We start from the raw sequence: 18,030 nt of genomic DNA, 5'->3' as shown, positions 1-18,030 counted from the left end.
CCTGTTCTAACCACTTGTCACTGTCTAATATTTTGAAAGAGTAGATTACATCTGCTAGTCCTAAAAATCAACGCCTGCAGCCCAAGAGGGCAGCAGGAACCCATCCTGCTAACCAGGGATGTTAAAGGACCCTGCTATGGGCTGAACTGTATCCCACTAAAATTCACATGTTGAATCCCTAACCCCCAATGTGACTGTATTTGGAGGCAGGGCCTTTAAGGAGGTTTCTAAGGTTAAAGTAGGTCATAAGGGAGGGCCCTGATCCTATAAGACTGCTGTCCTTATAAGAATCAGAAGGGACGGCCAAGCGCCGTGGCTGATGCCTGTAATCCCAGCATTTTGGGAGGCCGAGATGGGCGGATCATCTGAGGTCAGGAGTTCGAGCCCACCCTGGCCAATATGATGAAACCCCGTCTCTACTAAAAATACAAAAAAATTAGCCGGCCGTGGTGGCAGGTGCCTGTAATCCCAGCTACTGGGGAGGCTGAGGCAGGAGAATCACTTGAACCCAGGAGGCGGAGGTTGCAGTGAGCCGAGATTGCGCCATTGCCCTCCAGCCTGGGCAACAAGAGCGAAACTCCATCTCTTAAAAAAAGAAAAACGAAAGAATCAGAAGGGACACCAAGAGGAAAGGTTATGGGAGGATACAGCAAGAAGGTGTCCTGCGAGCCAGGAGGAGAGGCCTCAGGAGACACCAGCCTGGTGGCACCTTGATCTCAGACTTCTAGCCTCTGTAACTGCAAAACAATAAACGTTTGTTGTTTAAGCCACCCGGTCTGTGGTATCCTATTACAGCAGCCGGAGAGGACTAATACAGGGTCCCCCTGGAATTGCTTATTTGCTTATTCAGAGTTGCTATCTGAGTCACAGAAGATTGACAGTAGTTAGTTTTTTATCAGGACCAACTTCGTAATTTGCAGGGCTCCATGCACAGCAAAAATGCAAGGTTCTCAGGCTGGGCATGGTGGCTCATACCTGTAATCTCAGGACTTTGGGAGGACAAGGTGGGCAGATTGCTTGAGTCTAGGAGTTCAAGACAAGCCTGAGCAATATGGTGAAACCCCATCTCTACACAAAATGCAAAATTTAGCTGGGTGTGGTGGTGCACGCCTGTAGTCCCAGCTACTAAGCAGTCTGAGGTAGGAGGATCTCTTGAGCCCAGGAAGGTTGAGGTTGCAGTGAGCCGAGATGACGCCACTGCACTCCAGCCTGGGTGACAGAGTGAGAGTCCATCGTAAAATAAAATAAAAATAAAAGAATTAAAAATGCACAGTTCTTTGGCTGGGTGCGGTGGCTCACACCTGTAATCCCAGCACTTTGGGAGGCCGAGGCGAGTGGATCACTTAAGGTTAGAAGTTCAAGACCAGCCTAGCCAACAAGGTGGAACGCGTCTCTACTGAAAATACAAAAATTAGCCAGGCGTGGTGGCGTGTGCATGTAGTCCCAGCTACTCTGGAGGCAGTAGAATTGCTTGAACCTGGGAGGCAGAGGTTGCAGTGAGCTGAGATCGCACCCCTGCACTGCCTGGGTGACAGAGCGAGACTGTGTAAAATAAATAAATAAATAAAAATGCAAGGTTCTTTGTCCAAAAAGCAGGAAAAAGCTGTTTCCTTGCTGCCATGGTCTCTTTCAACCAGTCACTGTTGTTCTTTCTCAGGTACAGGGACACTCATGAGTCAGAGTCAAGATACTTATAGGTGCCTAGAGCTCTATCCTATGACTCATCACACATACCAGGCCTGACCCTGACCATTGCCACTGGGGATAGAGAGGAGGGGTGAGGCACTGGGTGGCTGGACCCCATTCTGGGGTGGCGAGGGGGTGGTGGGAGGTGGGACTGCACCTAAGCCAGGGGTCCACATCCCCAGCACAGGCTTCACTGTGCCTTAGGACTTCCCTGAGAAAACACAAATTCAGAGATAAATTCATCACCAGTTTCAGAAGAGCGACAGCAGAGAATTAAACCCCCAGCATGGGGCCCCGTGTGACTGCACTGGTCACACACCCTGAGTGCAGGCCCTGGTTTTCTCCTGCATCCCGGGGTCAGGGAAACCCTAATTGTTTCCTGTGCACAGCACTTGAAGTGCTAGAGCTCTACTGACAACTTCTTTCTTGCAGATTCTGAATTAATATTATGTTCTGCTTTTAAATGAATTTTCCATTAAAGTCACATGAATCCAGACCTCAGTAAATGCAACCCGGTTTTGCCCGCCACCTGAAAGAAGGCCCCTCCCTTTTTCTCGGCACTTGTATTGATATGCTTGCTGTGCGGTGGCGTTCTGCCCCATCCCTTCTGACACTCTGCCCTAGATGTGATGCTCTGTGAAGTCTGATACTCGCCTTCCTTCCTTCTTTCCGTGTCATTAGCCTAAAGAGAAGGCAGGACTTGAGCACAGGGCAAGAGAAGAGACATGGGCTTGGAGCTGCTTCCTACTAGCAGGGTGGCCTTGAGCCATGTATTAGTCCATTTTCACGCTGCACGTAAAGACATACCCAAGACTGGGCAATTTACAGAAGAAAGAAGTTTAGGCCGGGCGCGGTGGCTCACGCCTGTAATCCCAGCACTTTGGGTGGCCGAGGCGGGCGGATCACCTGAGGTCCGGAGTTCGAGACCAGCCTGACCAACATGGAGAAACCCTGTCTCTACTAAAAATACAAAATTAGCCGGGCATGGTGGCACATGCCTGCAATCCCAGCTACTCCGGAGGCTGAGGCAGGAGAATGGCTTGAACCCAGGAGGCGGAGGTTGCTGTGAGCCGAGATCATGCCATTGCACTCCAGCCTGGGCAACAAGAGTGAAACTCCGTCTCCAAAAAAAAAAAAAAAAAAAGAAGTTTAATAGACTTACAGTTCCACATGGCTGGGGAGGCTTCACAATCATGGCAGAAGGTGAAAGGCACGTCTCACATGGCAGCAGACAAGAGAAGTTGTGCAGGGAAACTCCCCTTTATAAAACCATCAGATCTCGTCAGACTTATTCACTGTCATGAGAAAAGCACGAGAAAGACCCGTCCCCATGATTCAATTACCTTGCACCGTGTGCCTCCCACAAGACATGGAAATTGTGGGAGATACAATTCAAGATGAGATTTGGGTGGGGACACAGGAAAACCATATCAAGCTAGTTACTGAATTGCTGTGGTTTGGGTTATTTCACCTGTGAAGCAGTGATACTATCTGCCTGCAGGATTGGGGGGGACCATACCGTGGGATTGTAGGGCATTTGGCAATTTGCACTCTGCCATTGCTTCCTAGAAAGAAAGAGGGGAGACGCTCCATGCTGTTTTGTGTGAGGGAGGAGAGTGGTAGGCAGCAGGGCTTTCGGAGATGGAGCATTCTGAGCCTGCCTGAGCTCTGCCACCTTCTTGAGTTTCTCCATCTGAAAATGGGCATAACAATTCTACATTGTAAGTGTGCTGGGAAGAGTAAAGGAAGCAACTTCTAGTAAGAGACTATAGCCAAGTTTGGCATACAGTAGGTGATTAATAAATGTCATCTCCTTTCCTGCTCCCCCTGCTTGGAGTTTGCCATGTGACTGACCATCCCAGCAGTAGGTTTGGAGGACAGGGTAAGGGACAGATGGCACAAATTCACCCCAATTTCATTCTTCAGGCAATCTCCTGACTTCCTGAGCCTCTCTTTTCTCATCCTTAAATGAGATTCAGCATACTTGCTCCCCTACCTCCCCGGTTAGCCAGCTTGAAAATTAAGTGAGGCAATGGATGCAGAATTCTTTGCAAAGATAAAGGGTTATGATTCACACCAGTGCCCAAGGTTTAGGTCACTAAATCTCAAATAGGACCCTTAGCTTCCTTCTTCCCTCCCACACACATGTACCTACCCAGCTGGCACTGTAGGGACACCTGATGTATTGGGGGAAGGCAGCCTATCTGGTTGGATCACATATGGACCATCCTGACCTTATGCCATTTTTTTTCATGGACATAAAGGACAATTAGAGAAGAGGGAGCAGGCTTGGGGTGGGCTGTGGGTGGGGAGGCAGTACTGTGCAGATGAGAAAGTCGCAGTGGATGTGCAGGAGCAAGCCACCTAGCTCAGGCCGGGGCCTGCAGCAGACATGAATACATTAATCATAGATTATTACACTACTATGCTAATAACATTCATTAGTATTCAGTAATCAATATTGAGTCAGAGTCTTAATTTGAATCTCTACATGGTTTCTGCCACACAGCCTGACCCCAGCCTAGGTTTATCATGAGGAACTCACTCCCTTCAAAGCTTATTTTATAGGAGTGTCTCTGACCATTAAAAAGTGTGTTCTTGGCCAGGCCTGGTGGCTCACGCCTGTAATCCCAGCACTTTGGGAGGCCTAGGTGGGTCAGGAGTTTGAGAACAGCCTGGCCAACGTGGCGAAACCCCATCCCTACTAAAAATACAAAAACTAGCCAGGTGTGGTGGTGTGTGCCTTAGTCCTAACTACTCAGGAGGCTGAGGTAGGAGAATTGCTTGAACCCAGGAGATGGAGGTTGCAGTGAGCCGAGATCATGCCACTCCACTCCAGCCTGAGCAACAAAGCAAAACTCTGTCTCAATAAAGAAAGAAAGAAAAAAAAAGAAAAGAAAGAGAAAGAAAGACAGACAGACAAGTGTGTTCTCCGTGTCCACCCTTTCAGCAGTTTGGCAAAGTGGGGCAAGAGCTGGGGACTCTGGAACCAAACTGCAGAGCCCATGATCAGTCACCACTGTATACTGTCCATGAGACCTTGTGAGTTACTGAACCTCTGTGTGCCTCAGTTTCCTCATTTGAACTATGGGGATCCTATCGATACTTATAGGGTTAGAATAGGATTAAGTGTATTAATATGGGAAGCACTTAGAACAGTGCTTGGCACATACTCAGGGAAAGCCGCTTGGTATTACACTGTTCTATGATTTGCTTTCCCATTTGTGAAAGTATAAAAGTTGAAGAATAATTAAAACATTAAAAGTAGGCCAGGCAGAGAGATAAATGAGCTGTTTGCATAAACATGAATTAAGAGAGTCACACTCAACTAAGAATTATTCCCTGTTGAGGACAGCAAACATCTGGAAGGAATTAAATGAGGAAAGAGGCTGGGTGGTGGTGTGTAAGCAGAGAACACGCTCTGACTGTTGGAAGGACATGATTCTCTTCTGGGATGTGCAAATGATCCCCAAAAAGGAGGCTGCCCTAGGCGAGTTGATGCCCAAAGAATATTTATCCCCAAATAATTTTTGTTCTGATCAGCCCAGGTACCTGAAGTATCTTATTCCTATGAGCTGATGCATCACCTTGAAAAGGCCGCTTCTAAAATGCAAATAGACTCACATAAAAATAATGTTACCATTTTATATCTGTGAAATTCACAACATGAAAATTGTAATACTCAGTGCAGTGAGATTGCACTGAACTCGGCACATTTTAAAATCTGTAATGTAAATGTAAATTAGTATAACTTTTTTTGAGAAGTAGTTCGGCTGGAATTTTTAAGAGTCATAAAAATGTCCATGCCTTTTCACCTACTAATCCAGCTTCTGGAAATTTATTATTAGGAAAAATTTCAAAGGGAAGGGGAGGAATCTTTCTGCGTTTATTTACCATGATTGAAAAAAGGGATTCAACAGTAAGAGAATGGGTAAATTAAATGTGTCCTCTTGAGGGACTTATAGGCAGTCATCAAAATCATAATTATAAAACAGAGGATAAAAAATGCTTATAAAATGATTACAATATAATAATAATATTAGGTGGGAAAAAACCCAGAAATCAAATTATAAAGATTGAATATGCATATGAACAGAGTTAGAAAAACAAAATGAAACCAGTGTGCTCTGTTGTGGGACACTGGAAGAATTTTCCCTTATTTAGGTTTATGTGACTATTTGTTGTGCAATGAACAGCAATAAAAGACCCAAATGAACTCTCTGGGAAGGGGTGGATGATTGTCAGCCGTCCCCATATGGACCAAGTTTCAGTCCAGTTTCCTGCTCAGGGAGCAGGGCCCAGAGCTGGTAAGTGAGGAGGCAGCCGATGGGCAGGGCTTGGGACCTCCCAGGGTGCAGAGGACTAGCTGGACTTAGGGACCCCCACAGAGGGAAGGAGGGGCTAGGAGAGCTGGGGAAGACAGAGGTAAGGAAGAAAATTGTCCACTTCAGGGTCTTGGCCCTAGGCAGATGTGTCCTTGAATTGGCCCTGGGGCTTCAATCTGGGAGGTTGCCCTGTTACTCTTAGTCACTCAAGGTCCCAGTTTGAAAACCAGAACTCAAGGTTCCAGTTTGAGAACCAAAACTCGAACTGTTCTCACAACTTCTGATAAGCTGTGGTGCCTCTTGGAGCTCCAGGGACATCATGAGAAGAGACTGACATGAAATTATCAGGCTTTTTATTCTCCAACAGCCCTGTCTCAATATGTGGCCAGCTCCAGCCTACATCCCAAGAGATCTAAATGCATATCTGGCACAAACCTCTCAGAACCTCTCAGATTCTTACCTCTCAGGTTTTCTTACCTGAAAGAAACCTCTCAGGATTCTTACCATCTCACACTTGAGATCAAACTGCACTAAATAAATCCCATAGGAAATAGTTAAGGTCTAGATTATATGGCAGTGTTTGTGATCCTCTGATAGCATCTTCTATTAATTTATTTTATTTATTAATTTTTTATTATACTTGAAGTTCTAGGGTACATGTGCATAACGTGCAGGTTTGATACAACATGTGCCATGTTGGTTTGCTGCATACATCAACTCATCATTTACATTAGGTATATCTGCTAATGCTATCCCTCCCCCAGTCCCCCACCCCCTGACAGGCCCCGGTGTGTGATGTTCCCTGCACTGTGTCCAAGTGATCTCCTTGTTCAATTCCCACCTAGGAGTGAGAACATGCAGTGTTTGGTTTTCTGTCCTTGTGATAGTTTGCTGAGAATGATGGTTTCCAGCTTTATCCATGTCCCTGCAAAGGACATGAACTCATCCTTTTTTATGGCTGCATAGTATTCCATGGTGTATATGTGCCACATTTTCTTAATCCAGTCTATCATTGATGGACATTTGGCTTGGTTCCAAGTCTTTGCTATTGTGAGTAGTGCTGCAATAAACATACATGTGCATGTTCTTTATAGTAGCATGATTTATAATCTTTGGGTGTATACCCAGTAATGGCATTGCTGGGTCAAATGGTATTTCTAGCTCTAGATCCTTGAGGGACAGCCACACTGTCTTCCACGATGGTTGAACTAATTTACACTCCCACCAACAGTGTAAAAGCATTCTTATTTCTCCACATCCTCTCCAGCATCTGTTGTTTCCTGACTTTTTAATGATTGCCATTCTAACTGGCATGAGATCATATCTCATTGTGGTTTTCATTTGCATTTCTCTGATGACCAGTGATGGTGAGCATTTTTTCACCTGTCTGTTGGCTGCATAGATGTCTTCTTTTGAGAAGTGTCTGTTCATATCCTTTGCCCACTTTTTGATGAGGTGTTTTGTTTTTTTTCTTGTAAATTTGTTTGAGTTCTTTGTAGATTCTGGATATTAGCCCTTTGTCAGATGAGTAGATTGCAAAAATGTTCTCCCATTCTGTAGGTTGCCTGCTCACCCTGAGCAGATCCCATTTGTCTATTTTGGCTTTTGTTGCCATTGCTTTTGGTGTTTTAGTCATGAAGTCTTTGCCCATGCCTATGTCCTGAATGGTATTGCGTAGGTTTTCTTCTAGGGTTTTTATGGTTTTAGGTAACATTTAAGTCTTTAATCTGTCTTGAATTAATTTTTGTATAAGGTGTAAGGAAGGGATCCCATTTCAGCCTTCTACATATAGCTAGCCAGTTTTCCCAGCACCATTTTTTAAATAGGGAATCCTTTCCCCATTTCTTGTTTTTGTCAGGTTTGTCAAAGATCAGATGATTGTAGATGTGTGGTGTTATTTCTGAGGTGTCTGCTCTGTTCCATTGGTCTATATCTCTGTTTTGGTACCAGTACCATGCTGTTTTGGTTACTGTAGCCTTATAGTGTAGTTTGAAGTCAGGTGGCGTGATGCCTCCAGCTTTGTTCTTTTTGCTTAGGATTGTCTTGGCAATACGGGCTCTTTTTTGGTTCCACGTGAACTTTAAAGTAGTTTTTTCCAGTTGTGTGAGGAAAGTCATTGGTAGCTTGATGGGGATGGCATTGAATCTATAAATTACCTTGGGCAGTATGGCCATTTTCACAATATTGATTCTTCCTATTCACGAGCATGGAATGTTCTTCCATTTGTTTGGGTCCTCTTTTATTTTGTTGAGCAGTGGTTTGTAGTTCTCCTTGAAGGGGTCCTTCACATCCCTTGTAAGTTGGATTCCTAGGTATTTTATTCTCTTTGTAGCAATTGTGATGGGAGTATACTCATGATTTGGCTTTCTATTTGTCTGTTATTGGTGTATAGGAATGCTTGTGATTTTTGCGCATTGATTTTGTATCCTGAGATTTTGCTGAAGTTGCTTATCAGCTTAAGGAGATTTTGGGCTGAGATGATGGGGTTTTCTAAATATACAATCATGTCATCTGCAAACAGGGACAATTTGACTTCCTCTTTTCCTAATTGAATACAAGGAGGCAAATTCTAAGTCTGAACAGAATACAGAAAATTCTGACAGTCAGCACTAACTGAAGATGGAGAGACTGGTGTAAGCAGGGGTGCCAAGACCCTTTTGCAATGTGACCTTCTTAGATTAAAGTGCTGGGTTGGGGAGAAGTCGAAGCAAGGCTCCAAGACCCCTTCAGCCCTGTGAGCCTCTGAGCCTAAGCTGGAATGACTTATCTCCTCCAGGGTGGCCACCACAAATGCCGTGTGCTTCCAGAAGCATCACTGAAAGATTGTAACAGCTGGTCTTTCCATGGCTAGAGAGCCCTCACAACCTATATCCCTCCTTCTCAATGTGAAGTTCTGGATGAGAACTTATTCCGTCTGATTTTTCTCATTGTTTGAACAAGCTGTGTACCAAGTTCCCCAGTTACATCCAAGATTTTCAAGGCGGAATTTGTTCTGTGCCTCATCTGCCCCCACCTCCTACCTATCCCACCACCAGGCCTTATTTCCCTTTCTGTGGTATGCAGAGCAGAGTGGGGAACAGCCATGGACAGGACACAACTAACAGACAATGAGCATCCCTAGACTTCCCCACTCAGGATTTGTAGCATACCAGAGTCAGAATAGTCCACGACCTCCCAGGAGATACAAGGATGCTAGATTCTAACGATGAAGACACACATCACTGTTCTTAGTATTATGCAATAGCTGCTTATAACCAAGAAAAGGGAACCCTCCAAGAGGAAGGGGTGGGGGATCACTGGGATGGGTTTTTTGCTGAAGAGGAAATAGAGGATCTAGAAGAAGAAGTAGGGCCGGGTGCAGTGGCTCACACCTGTAATCCCAACACTTCGGGAGGCCAAGGTGGGCAGATCACGAGGTCAAGAGATCGAGACCATCCTGGCCAACATGGTGCAATCCCATCTCTATTAAAATACAAAAATTAGCTGGGAGTGGTGGCATGCACCTGTAGTCCCAGCTACTTGGGAGGCCGAGGCAGGAGAATCACTTGAACCTGGGAGGCGGAGGTTGCAGTGAGCCAAGATTGCACCACTGCACTCCAACCTGGCAACAGCAACAGAGTGAGACTCTGTCTCAAAAAACAAAACAAAACAAAAACAAAAAACACAACAAACAAACAACACAAAGAAGTAGAAGACGCAGAGAAGGAGCATATCAATATAAAAGCAGTCTTCATTGGATTGTGTCTGTCCAATCATGGACTCTGATTGGGTGACAAGTATTGAGACAGGGCTGTTGGAGAATGGAAAGCTTGATAATTTCATGTCAGTTTCTTCTCATGATGCCCCTGGAGCTCCAGGAGACACTGTGGCTTATCAGAAGTCGTGAGAACACTCGGAGAACACCCAGACAGGCTGTTGGCACAGCACGTGAGCAGAAGGGAAAGGGCCCTGAACTCAGGAGGCCAGAAAATAGACACGGCGGCCTTGAGCCTGGCTGAGTCTGCTGCTGGGGTGCTCTTCCTTTAGGCAGTCCTGGAGCTGACCTGAGGGGAAGCCCCCAGGCTCTGGAGCAAGCATTCTTAGTTAAGGTTTACTTGCTGTAAATTTTTACACTGGGCAATGCTAATAGCTCTAAAAGGGGATAAGAATGGTACTGTCTTAGTCTGTTCAGGCTGCTATAACAAAATACTGTAGACTGGGTAATTTATAAACAACAAATGTATTGCTCATGGTTCTGGAGGCTGGGAAGTCCAAGATAAAGGTGCCAGCAGATTCATGTCTGGTGAGGGCCTGTTTCTCATGGATGGTGCCTTCTATGTGTCCTCATGTGGCAAGAAGGGCAAACAACTCCCTCAAACCTCTTTTAAAAAGTTGCTAATCTAATACGCGAGGGCTCTGCCCTCGTGACTCAATCACCTCCTAAAGACCCCCTCTCTTACTATGACTTTGGTGATTAAGTTTCCACATTCGAATTTTGGGGGGCTTATTCAGATTGCAGCAGGTACCCACCCTCTAAAGTTGAGAGGATAACACCACCCAACATCTTAAGCTGACCTACATGAAACTGCTGATATGCAACTGCTTTTCAACATTCGCAACTGGCAGTTTCCTAGGGGTCCACTGAATCAACCTATGATAGTTACACTAGAACAGCAGCTCACAAACTTGTCTGCACCTTAGAATTACTTCTGGATCTTCTAAAAATTCCAAAGCCCAGGTAACACCGCACACCAATTCAATCACAATTTCTGCAGGTGAGACACCTAGCCAGGTAATCTAATGTGCAGGCAGGTTTGGGGACCACTGGTTTAGCACAATACCTGGGATCTAGTAAAGCACTCAGCACACCACCTCTGCTTTTTATTCATCTATTATTTATTGAGCACCTACTGCATGCCAGGCTCTGACTGGGTTCCCCTCTTGTCACCCGGGGTCTTCCTCCCCAGCGGTGCTCACGTCTCCCCTCTTCCTCCTCCGCAGTGTCCAGGCCTCGCAGCTCCCCTGACGACCTGAAGGCCCTGACTCGCAATGTGAACCGGCTGAATGAGAGCTTCCGGGACTTGCAGCTGCGGCTGCTGCAGGCTCCGCTGCAAGCGGACCTGACGGAGCAGGTGTGGAAGGTGCAGGACGCGCTGCAGAACCAGTCAGACTCGTTGCTGGCGCTGGCGGGCGCAGTGCAGCGGCTGGAGGGCGCGCTGTGGGGGCTGCAGGCGCAGGCGGTGCAGACCGAGCAGGCGGTGGCCCTGCTGCGGGACCGCACGGGCCAGCAGAGCGACACGGCGCAGCTGGAGCTCTACCAGCTGCAGGTGGAGAGCAACAGTAGCCAGCTGCTGCTGAGGCGCCACGCGGGCCTGCTGGACGGGCTGGCACGCAGGGTGGGCATCCTGGGTGAGGAGCTGGCCGACGTGGGCGGCGTGCTGCGCGGCCTCAACCACAGCCTGTCCTACGACGTGGCCCTCCACCGCACTCGGCTGCAGGACCTGCGGGTGCTGGTGAGCAACGCCAGCGAGGACACGCGCCGCCTGCGCCTGGCGCACGTGGGCATGGAGCTGCAGCTGAAGCAGGAGCTGGCCATGCTCAACGCGGTCACCGAGGACCTGCGCCTCAAGGACTGGGAGCACTCCATCGCACTGCGGAACATCTCCCTCGTGAAAGGTACCGCCAGGCCCTTGCTGCCTCCACCCACGGCCCCTACTGATGGGGTCTTCCTCCTGCACGCCCCTCCCCAAGGACCCAGGAGTACCCCACCCCCACCCCATCCCCAAGTGCACTTGCCATTCCCAGCCCATACTCTCTAAGTCTTGCCCTACAGGACTCGGTAATTTTCTGCCCAAATGGCATGTACCCACTTCCAGGGCTTGCACAGGTCTCTTCCCAGGTAAACCTCCCTCGGGTAGAGAGCAGATTCAGTGGCCACTCTTCTAGGTGTGAGAGTTTGCTCCAGTTGTGGCTAATGGGAGCCTGGTGGTCAGCTTGCATGGGTGTGCTGGAGCCTCCAAGAGCTTGAGGCTGGGGGCAGAACAACTGGCTCAGGCCGGGAGTAGAGAGGGGCTCCTCTAGTGTCATTCCCAGGGTGGAGATCTGGAGTTAGAGAATTCCAAACTTGAACCTGGCCTTCTAGGCTCTTACGAAGACTTATTCATTTAGGCAAAAGAACGTATTTCATTGAAAGATCAGCTGGTTTCATTTGTAACTGTTTTTTGTTTGTTTGTTTGTTTTGTTTTTTGTTTTTTGAGACGGAGTCTCGCTCTGTAGCCCAGGCTGGAGTGTAGTGGCTTGATCTCGGCTCACTGCAAGCTCCACCTCCCGGGTTCACGCCATTCTCCTGCCTCAGCCTCCCAAGTAGCTGGGACTACAGGCGCCCTGTAACTGTTTTTGTTGTTGTCGTTTTGTTTTCTGTTTTCAAGTTGGGGTCTGGCTCTGTTGCCCAGGCTGGAGGGCAGTGGTGTGATCATGGCAGCCTTGAACTCCTGGGCTTAAGTGATCCTCCTGCCTTAGCCTTCCAAGTAGTTAGGACTACAGGTGCACGCTGCCATGCCCCACTATATTTTTTTGTTTGTTTTTTTGTTTTGTTTTGTTTTGGTTTTTTTTTTTTTTTTTTTTGAGATGGAGTCTCGCTCTGTCGCTCAGGCTGGAGTTCAGTGGCATGATCTCGCTCACTGCAACCTCCACCTCCCAGGTTCAAGCGATTCTCCTGCCTCAGACTTCTGAGAAGCTAGGATTACAGGTGTGTGCCACCACTCCTGGCTAATTTTTGTATTTTTAGTAGAAGACAGAGTTTCACCATGTTGGCCAGGCTGGTCTCGAACTCCTGACCTCAGGTGATCTTCCTGCCTCAGCCTCCCAAAATACTGGGATTACAGGCATGAGCCACTACACCTGGCCAGTTTTTAAAAATTATTACTTTTTTAGAGATAAGGTCTTGCTATGTTGCCTAGGCTGGTCTTGAACTCCTGGTCTCAAGTGATCCTCCCACCTTGGTTTCCCAAAGTGCTGGGACTATGGAATGCCAGTCCATTTGTAATCTTAACTATAATGGCAAAAATGCAAAAATGTATGGGCCTCCATTGTACTCGTGCTGTGGGCCCACAAATGATAGAATCAAGAGACCCAACTCCCTTTCTTCACTCCTGACAAACTGGTCCCCTTCCCTCCCCCAATTCCTTCCTGCTGCACTCACCATCAGAAACACCTTTCATGAAATGCACTTCTCCCAAATCATCCCCCTGCTCAAAGCCCACTGTGGCTCCCCATGGCCCACTGGATTCGTTAGAAATTCCTTAGTCTGCCATCAGCACAAATAATACCATTGCGAGCATCTAGTATGTGTTACCTACTGTGCCAGGTGTATCTCATGTGGGCATCTTTTGAAAACAATGGCTCTCCAAGGGAGTGATATTTTCCCTATTTTATTGACAAGCACACTGAGATTTGGGAAGCTTCCATAGCTTGCCCACAGCCGCAGGGCCAGGAGGTGATGGACCAGCATTTACATGCTGGCCTTTCTGATCCCAGAGCTAGTGTGCTTCCCATTGCTTTCCTATCCTGTCCTGCCTGCCTTCTCTTCCACTGCCTCTCATGCTAGGGGGCACAGAGAGAACTGCTGCAGAGGCCAGTGAGCAATGTCAAGGAGTAGAGACTGCAATGTCAGGGGAGTGTTAAGGGTTATGGCAGGTCTAGCCCATTTTTGCCAGGCTGGAAGGTGGGCCCAGGTTGACAAGGTCTGCCTGTGTTTCAAACGAAACCAGAAACATGTGATGTTCTCGAGATATTTAATTGTTTAACTCAAGGGCCATACATGGTCTTGCTGTGGGTGATGCATCCAGTCTAGTGGGGCACATCTCGTCACTGCCCTGGAAGCACAGCTCACCTTCCCCACTGACAGCTGTGCTCCAGAGGCTCCTGCACCTGCAGGGCCCTCCTCCTCCTCCTCCTTCACCTCTTCTCTTCCTTCTCCTCTTTCTCTTCCTCCTCCTCCTTCTCTTCCTCCTCCTCCTTCTCTTCTTTCTCTATTCCCTCCTCTTCCCCCTCTTCCTCTTCCCATCCCCTTCTTCCTCTTCCCATCCCCTTCTTCCTTCTCCTCCTTTTCTTCCTTCCCCTCCTCCTCCTCTTCCTCCTCCTCCTCTTTCTTCCCCTCCTCCTTCTCCTCTTCTTCTCTCTCCTCTTCCCTTTCTTATCCTTTTCATTCCCCTCCTCCTCCTCCTCTTTCTCCTCTTCCTCCTTCTCCTCCACCCTTTCTTCCTTCTCCTCTTCCTTTCCCTGCTCCTCTTTATCCTCCTCATCTTCCTCCTTTTCCTCCTCATCTTCCTCCTTTTCCTCCTCCTCATCTTCCTCCTCCTGCTCCCCCTCCTCTTCCTCCTCCTTCTCCTCCTCTTCTTCCTTCTCCTCTTTGTCTTCCTTCTTTTTCCCCTCCTTTTCCTCTTCCTCCTCTGCCTTTTCCTACTTTTCCTCTTTTTCCTCCTCCTTGCCCACCCAAATCCTACTGAACCCCCCCAACCTTTCTAGCTCCCTGAAGTGTCCCTTATTTGAGTTTCTGCATTTATCAGAGTGAAAGTATAATGATGGGGCCCTCTGCATCCTTTCCAGTTTACACAGCCCTTTTGTTACCCTGTTTTGTTTTAAAATGGGACCTGAGGAGAATCTATGAGGTGGTTTAAGGCAGATGTTGTAGAGGGCAGGGTAGGATTTTGGCAGGAAAACAACTGAGGCTCAGGGAGGAAGTCCCTGCCTTACTCAAGGCCTCATGGCTGGTAATGATCCAGGTTTAATAAGGTGTAATTTACATGCCATGAAATCCCGCCTTTTTAGGTGTACAGTTCAATGATCAGGACCTTTAAGCCCAATGCCTGGTTCTCATTCTGTTACCCCATAGTCCACCTGGATCTGTGTGTCTCTGTGTCCCCCAGCATTAAGAGTGCAATGCACATAACTGAGACTCAATATTCGTAAAAGCAACTGTTAAATCTTGACACTGGACAATCAGAGGCTTCCCCTACCCAGTTTGGTTTCCTGGTCCTGGGTCACTTTGGGCCTTCACATCCCAGAAATCAAAGGAGGGAAGGAGGTAGAATTTCTTCTTCCAAACACATGCCCCTGGGATCTTAGCTTTTCCTGTCTTCTCTTTTCCTTGACCTCCCTTGCCCCTAGCAGGGATTAGTGTTCAGGAACTAACTAAAAGTATTAAATAACAATTCAGTGAATTATGACCTATAATGAGGCAGGCATTTTGTAGACATGAATTCTCAAATAGACATTCAAGACCACGAATCCTCACATCCTGCAAAAAGGTCTTATTGCCCACTTTATAGATGAGAGACTGAATAGCCTTCCCACTGTTTCTTAGACAACTGGCAGGCGGTAAAGCCAAGATCTAAATTGGCTCTGCCTGGTCCAGAAACCCTGGTTGTTGGGATGGAAGCATTTTGCTTCCGAGCTGTAAGCAGTGAAGAGAGGAAAGCGTGTTCCCTGTATTTGAGGCACTTTCCAGGCCCTTCCTCTGGAAGGGACGTCCAGAGGAACGTCACCATGACTAGAGACGTCACCATGCCTCCTGCTAATGTACCCTCTCAGGCCTCCCCAGATACTTCACATCTGGGTTCTTTCATTTCTAAGTCCAATCTCCTTGGCTCAAACTGAAACTGCCCTGGGTCACTCATTTGCCATGGTTCTTCTGGTGGGATCCTCCGTGTAGTCTTTCTTTGGTCCTCCAACTAAGTTTTACACTCAGTTCTGTTGAACTGAAAGTTTCATCTTAGTCCTGCTTTCTTGTCTTTAAGCTTTGGATTCTTGATGGGTGTATCCATCTGTTCAGGCTGCCATAACAAAATACCATAGACTGGGCTATTTATAAGCAACAGAGGTTTATTGCTCACAGTTCTAGGACTGGGCAGTCCAAAATCCAGGGGCCAGCAGAGTTGGGCCCTGTTCGGGGCCAGCTTTCTGGTTGATAGTTGGTGACTTCTTGCTGTGTCCTCACTTGGTGGGAGGGATGGGGCAGCTCCCTGGAGTCCTCTTTGTAAGGATGCTGATCCCATTCACAAGGGCCTCACCCTCCTGACTCATCACTTCTCAAAGGCCCTGCCTGCTGATACCATCGCCTTGGTGATTAGGTTGCAACATAGGAAATCGGAAGGGATGCAAACACTCAGATCACTGCACTGGGGCTCCTGGCTCTTCACAGTTCGACAGCGCTTGGGCCTCCCGCTCTCATTATCACCACTGCATCTAGGGTCTTTCCTGCCTCCCTGTCTCTGTTGCCAGGTGCCTGGTGGTTATTATTAAAAAGATTTCTGCTGGTATATCTGAATGTATTTATCATGCAGCCTTAACGGGACCAAACTCTACCCTGGCTTTTGAACAAGGGCTAGGTCACTAGAAAAGCTTCCAGGCATTCCCATACTGCTGTCTGCAGTGGCCTTTCTGCCCTAGCTTTGTCTAGTTCCTCTATTAAGGTTTTTAAACACACACACATCCACACCTACATACACACACAAACATACACACACACACATATATGCATACCTGCACATATACAGACATAAACACACATACCCATGTGTACACATGTTTGCACATACACGTATACATATGCACATACAAACATGCAGGTACACACACATGCACATGTATATACATACATATGAACACATATACACATACACATATATGCACATACATATACACATACACTCACCACACTCTCACGCTTTGCTCTTTCCTGGCTGAGAAGTCACAAATACTCAACTATGTGTATTTTTTCAAATATGAGCTTATTTACATTATTCCTGAGCTTGACCCAAATGGTTTTTATTCTCTTACTTTGTTATACAGTTTTTGATGAGCTTTGTCTCCAGTTTTTCTCTTGTGAATATCTGCAGTGGGGGTTCTATTTTCTGTTTTGGATTTTTAGCATTAATCAGGTCTGTTGAAATCTGCCTGTGGGTTTGAAAGAAGCAGAGAACTTAGATCATCACAGAGGAGAAGCAGCCCAGGAGGGGAAAGGTAACCAGAGAGGGGAGGCAGCCCAGAAGGGGAAAGGTAACCACAGAGGAGAGGCAGCCCAGAAGGGGAAACCTGAACAAAGTCACATTCAGATGGCTCTCTTTGGCAAGGATGCAGGTTTTCTGGAATCGCAGCATTTGGATGGAGTGGCAATACATCTGAAATCATCCAGTCCACTCTTTTTGTTTTGTAGTTGAGGATCCTGAGGCCAGAGAGGGGAGATGATTGGCTGAAGTCACAAAACCATCCAGTGACCTGGCTGGGACAAAAAAAATACATCTCTGGATTCATGAAAACAAGTTCGCAAAGCAGATTTGTCTGTGGGCTGATTTCGTGAGAAAAAACACAATCTATTAGAGAATCCAGTTCAGCAAATATTTATAAAGGGATGACGTCACAGAGTGGGGCTTTGGATTCCAGGCTAATGCTGGGACTCTGGTTTCTGGGTAGTAGGGACCTGCTGAAAGTGGGGAACATCTCTGAGTGGAGTGACAGGTAAAGTGGCCTTTCTGCTCTACTGAGGGCTGGGGAGCATGGCCTGGGCTGAGGTCCCTGGGACGTTGTATGGTGAGCCAAGCTCTCATCTCTCCTTCCACACAGACTCTGCTGGGAAGCGGGTGGAGTTGCCCCCAGCCCCGCCCACCACCCTCCCTTGGGGGCTCGGAGGACCGTAGCAAAGGCAGTCCCAGCACCTTTCTGGGCCTGAGTCTCCTCGGCTGTGAAATGGGGCTGACAGTGCCTGCCTTGTCCACTTCTCAGGGTCACAGAGAGATGCCTTAAATGATGAAAAAAAGAGACCTCACAATTGTAAAGGTGATAGGGGCTCAGAATCCAGGCCCTGGTGACTCGAGGGTACTGGAAGTGGAGCCGTTTGCTGAGCCACTCTACCCTGTCAGCTGGCCTGTGGTTAGCATGGTTCTGGGGGTGGTTTTGACTGTACTGCTGGCTCCAGGCCAGGCTCATCAGCTGTCCTCATAATTTGCTCTTGGCACATCAGTTCCTGGATTCCAGCCCACGC

At 47.5% G+C, this 18,030-nt stretch overlaps 1 protein-coding gene across 1 annotated transcript in view; it reads left to right on the top strand.

Annotated features, from left to right (window-relative positions):
* Window positions 1-18,030, top strand: part of SCARA5 (scavenger receptor class A member 5) — a 127,536-nt gene that overhangs the window by 64,125 nt on the left and 45,381 nt on the right. The window contains exon 4 of the mRNA XM_034965886.3: window positions 10,992-11,666. Coding sequence (XP_034821777.2) covers window positions 10,992-11,666 — 675 coding nt within the window. The remainder of the gene's footprint in view (window positions 1-10,991; window positions 11,667-18,030) is intronic.

Source organism: Pan paniscus, chromosome 7, assembly GCF_029289425.2.
Source record: "Pan paniscus chromosome 7, NHGRI_mPanPan1-v2.0_pri, whole genome shotgun sequence".
In the NCBI taxonomy this organism is placed as follows: domain Eukaryota; kingdom Metazoa; phylum Chordata; class Mammalia; order Primates; family Hominidae; genus Pan; species Pan paniscus.
The sequence above is the reverse complement of the archived record's forward strand: the minus strand, read 5'-3'. Positions and strand labels throughout refer to the sequence as shown.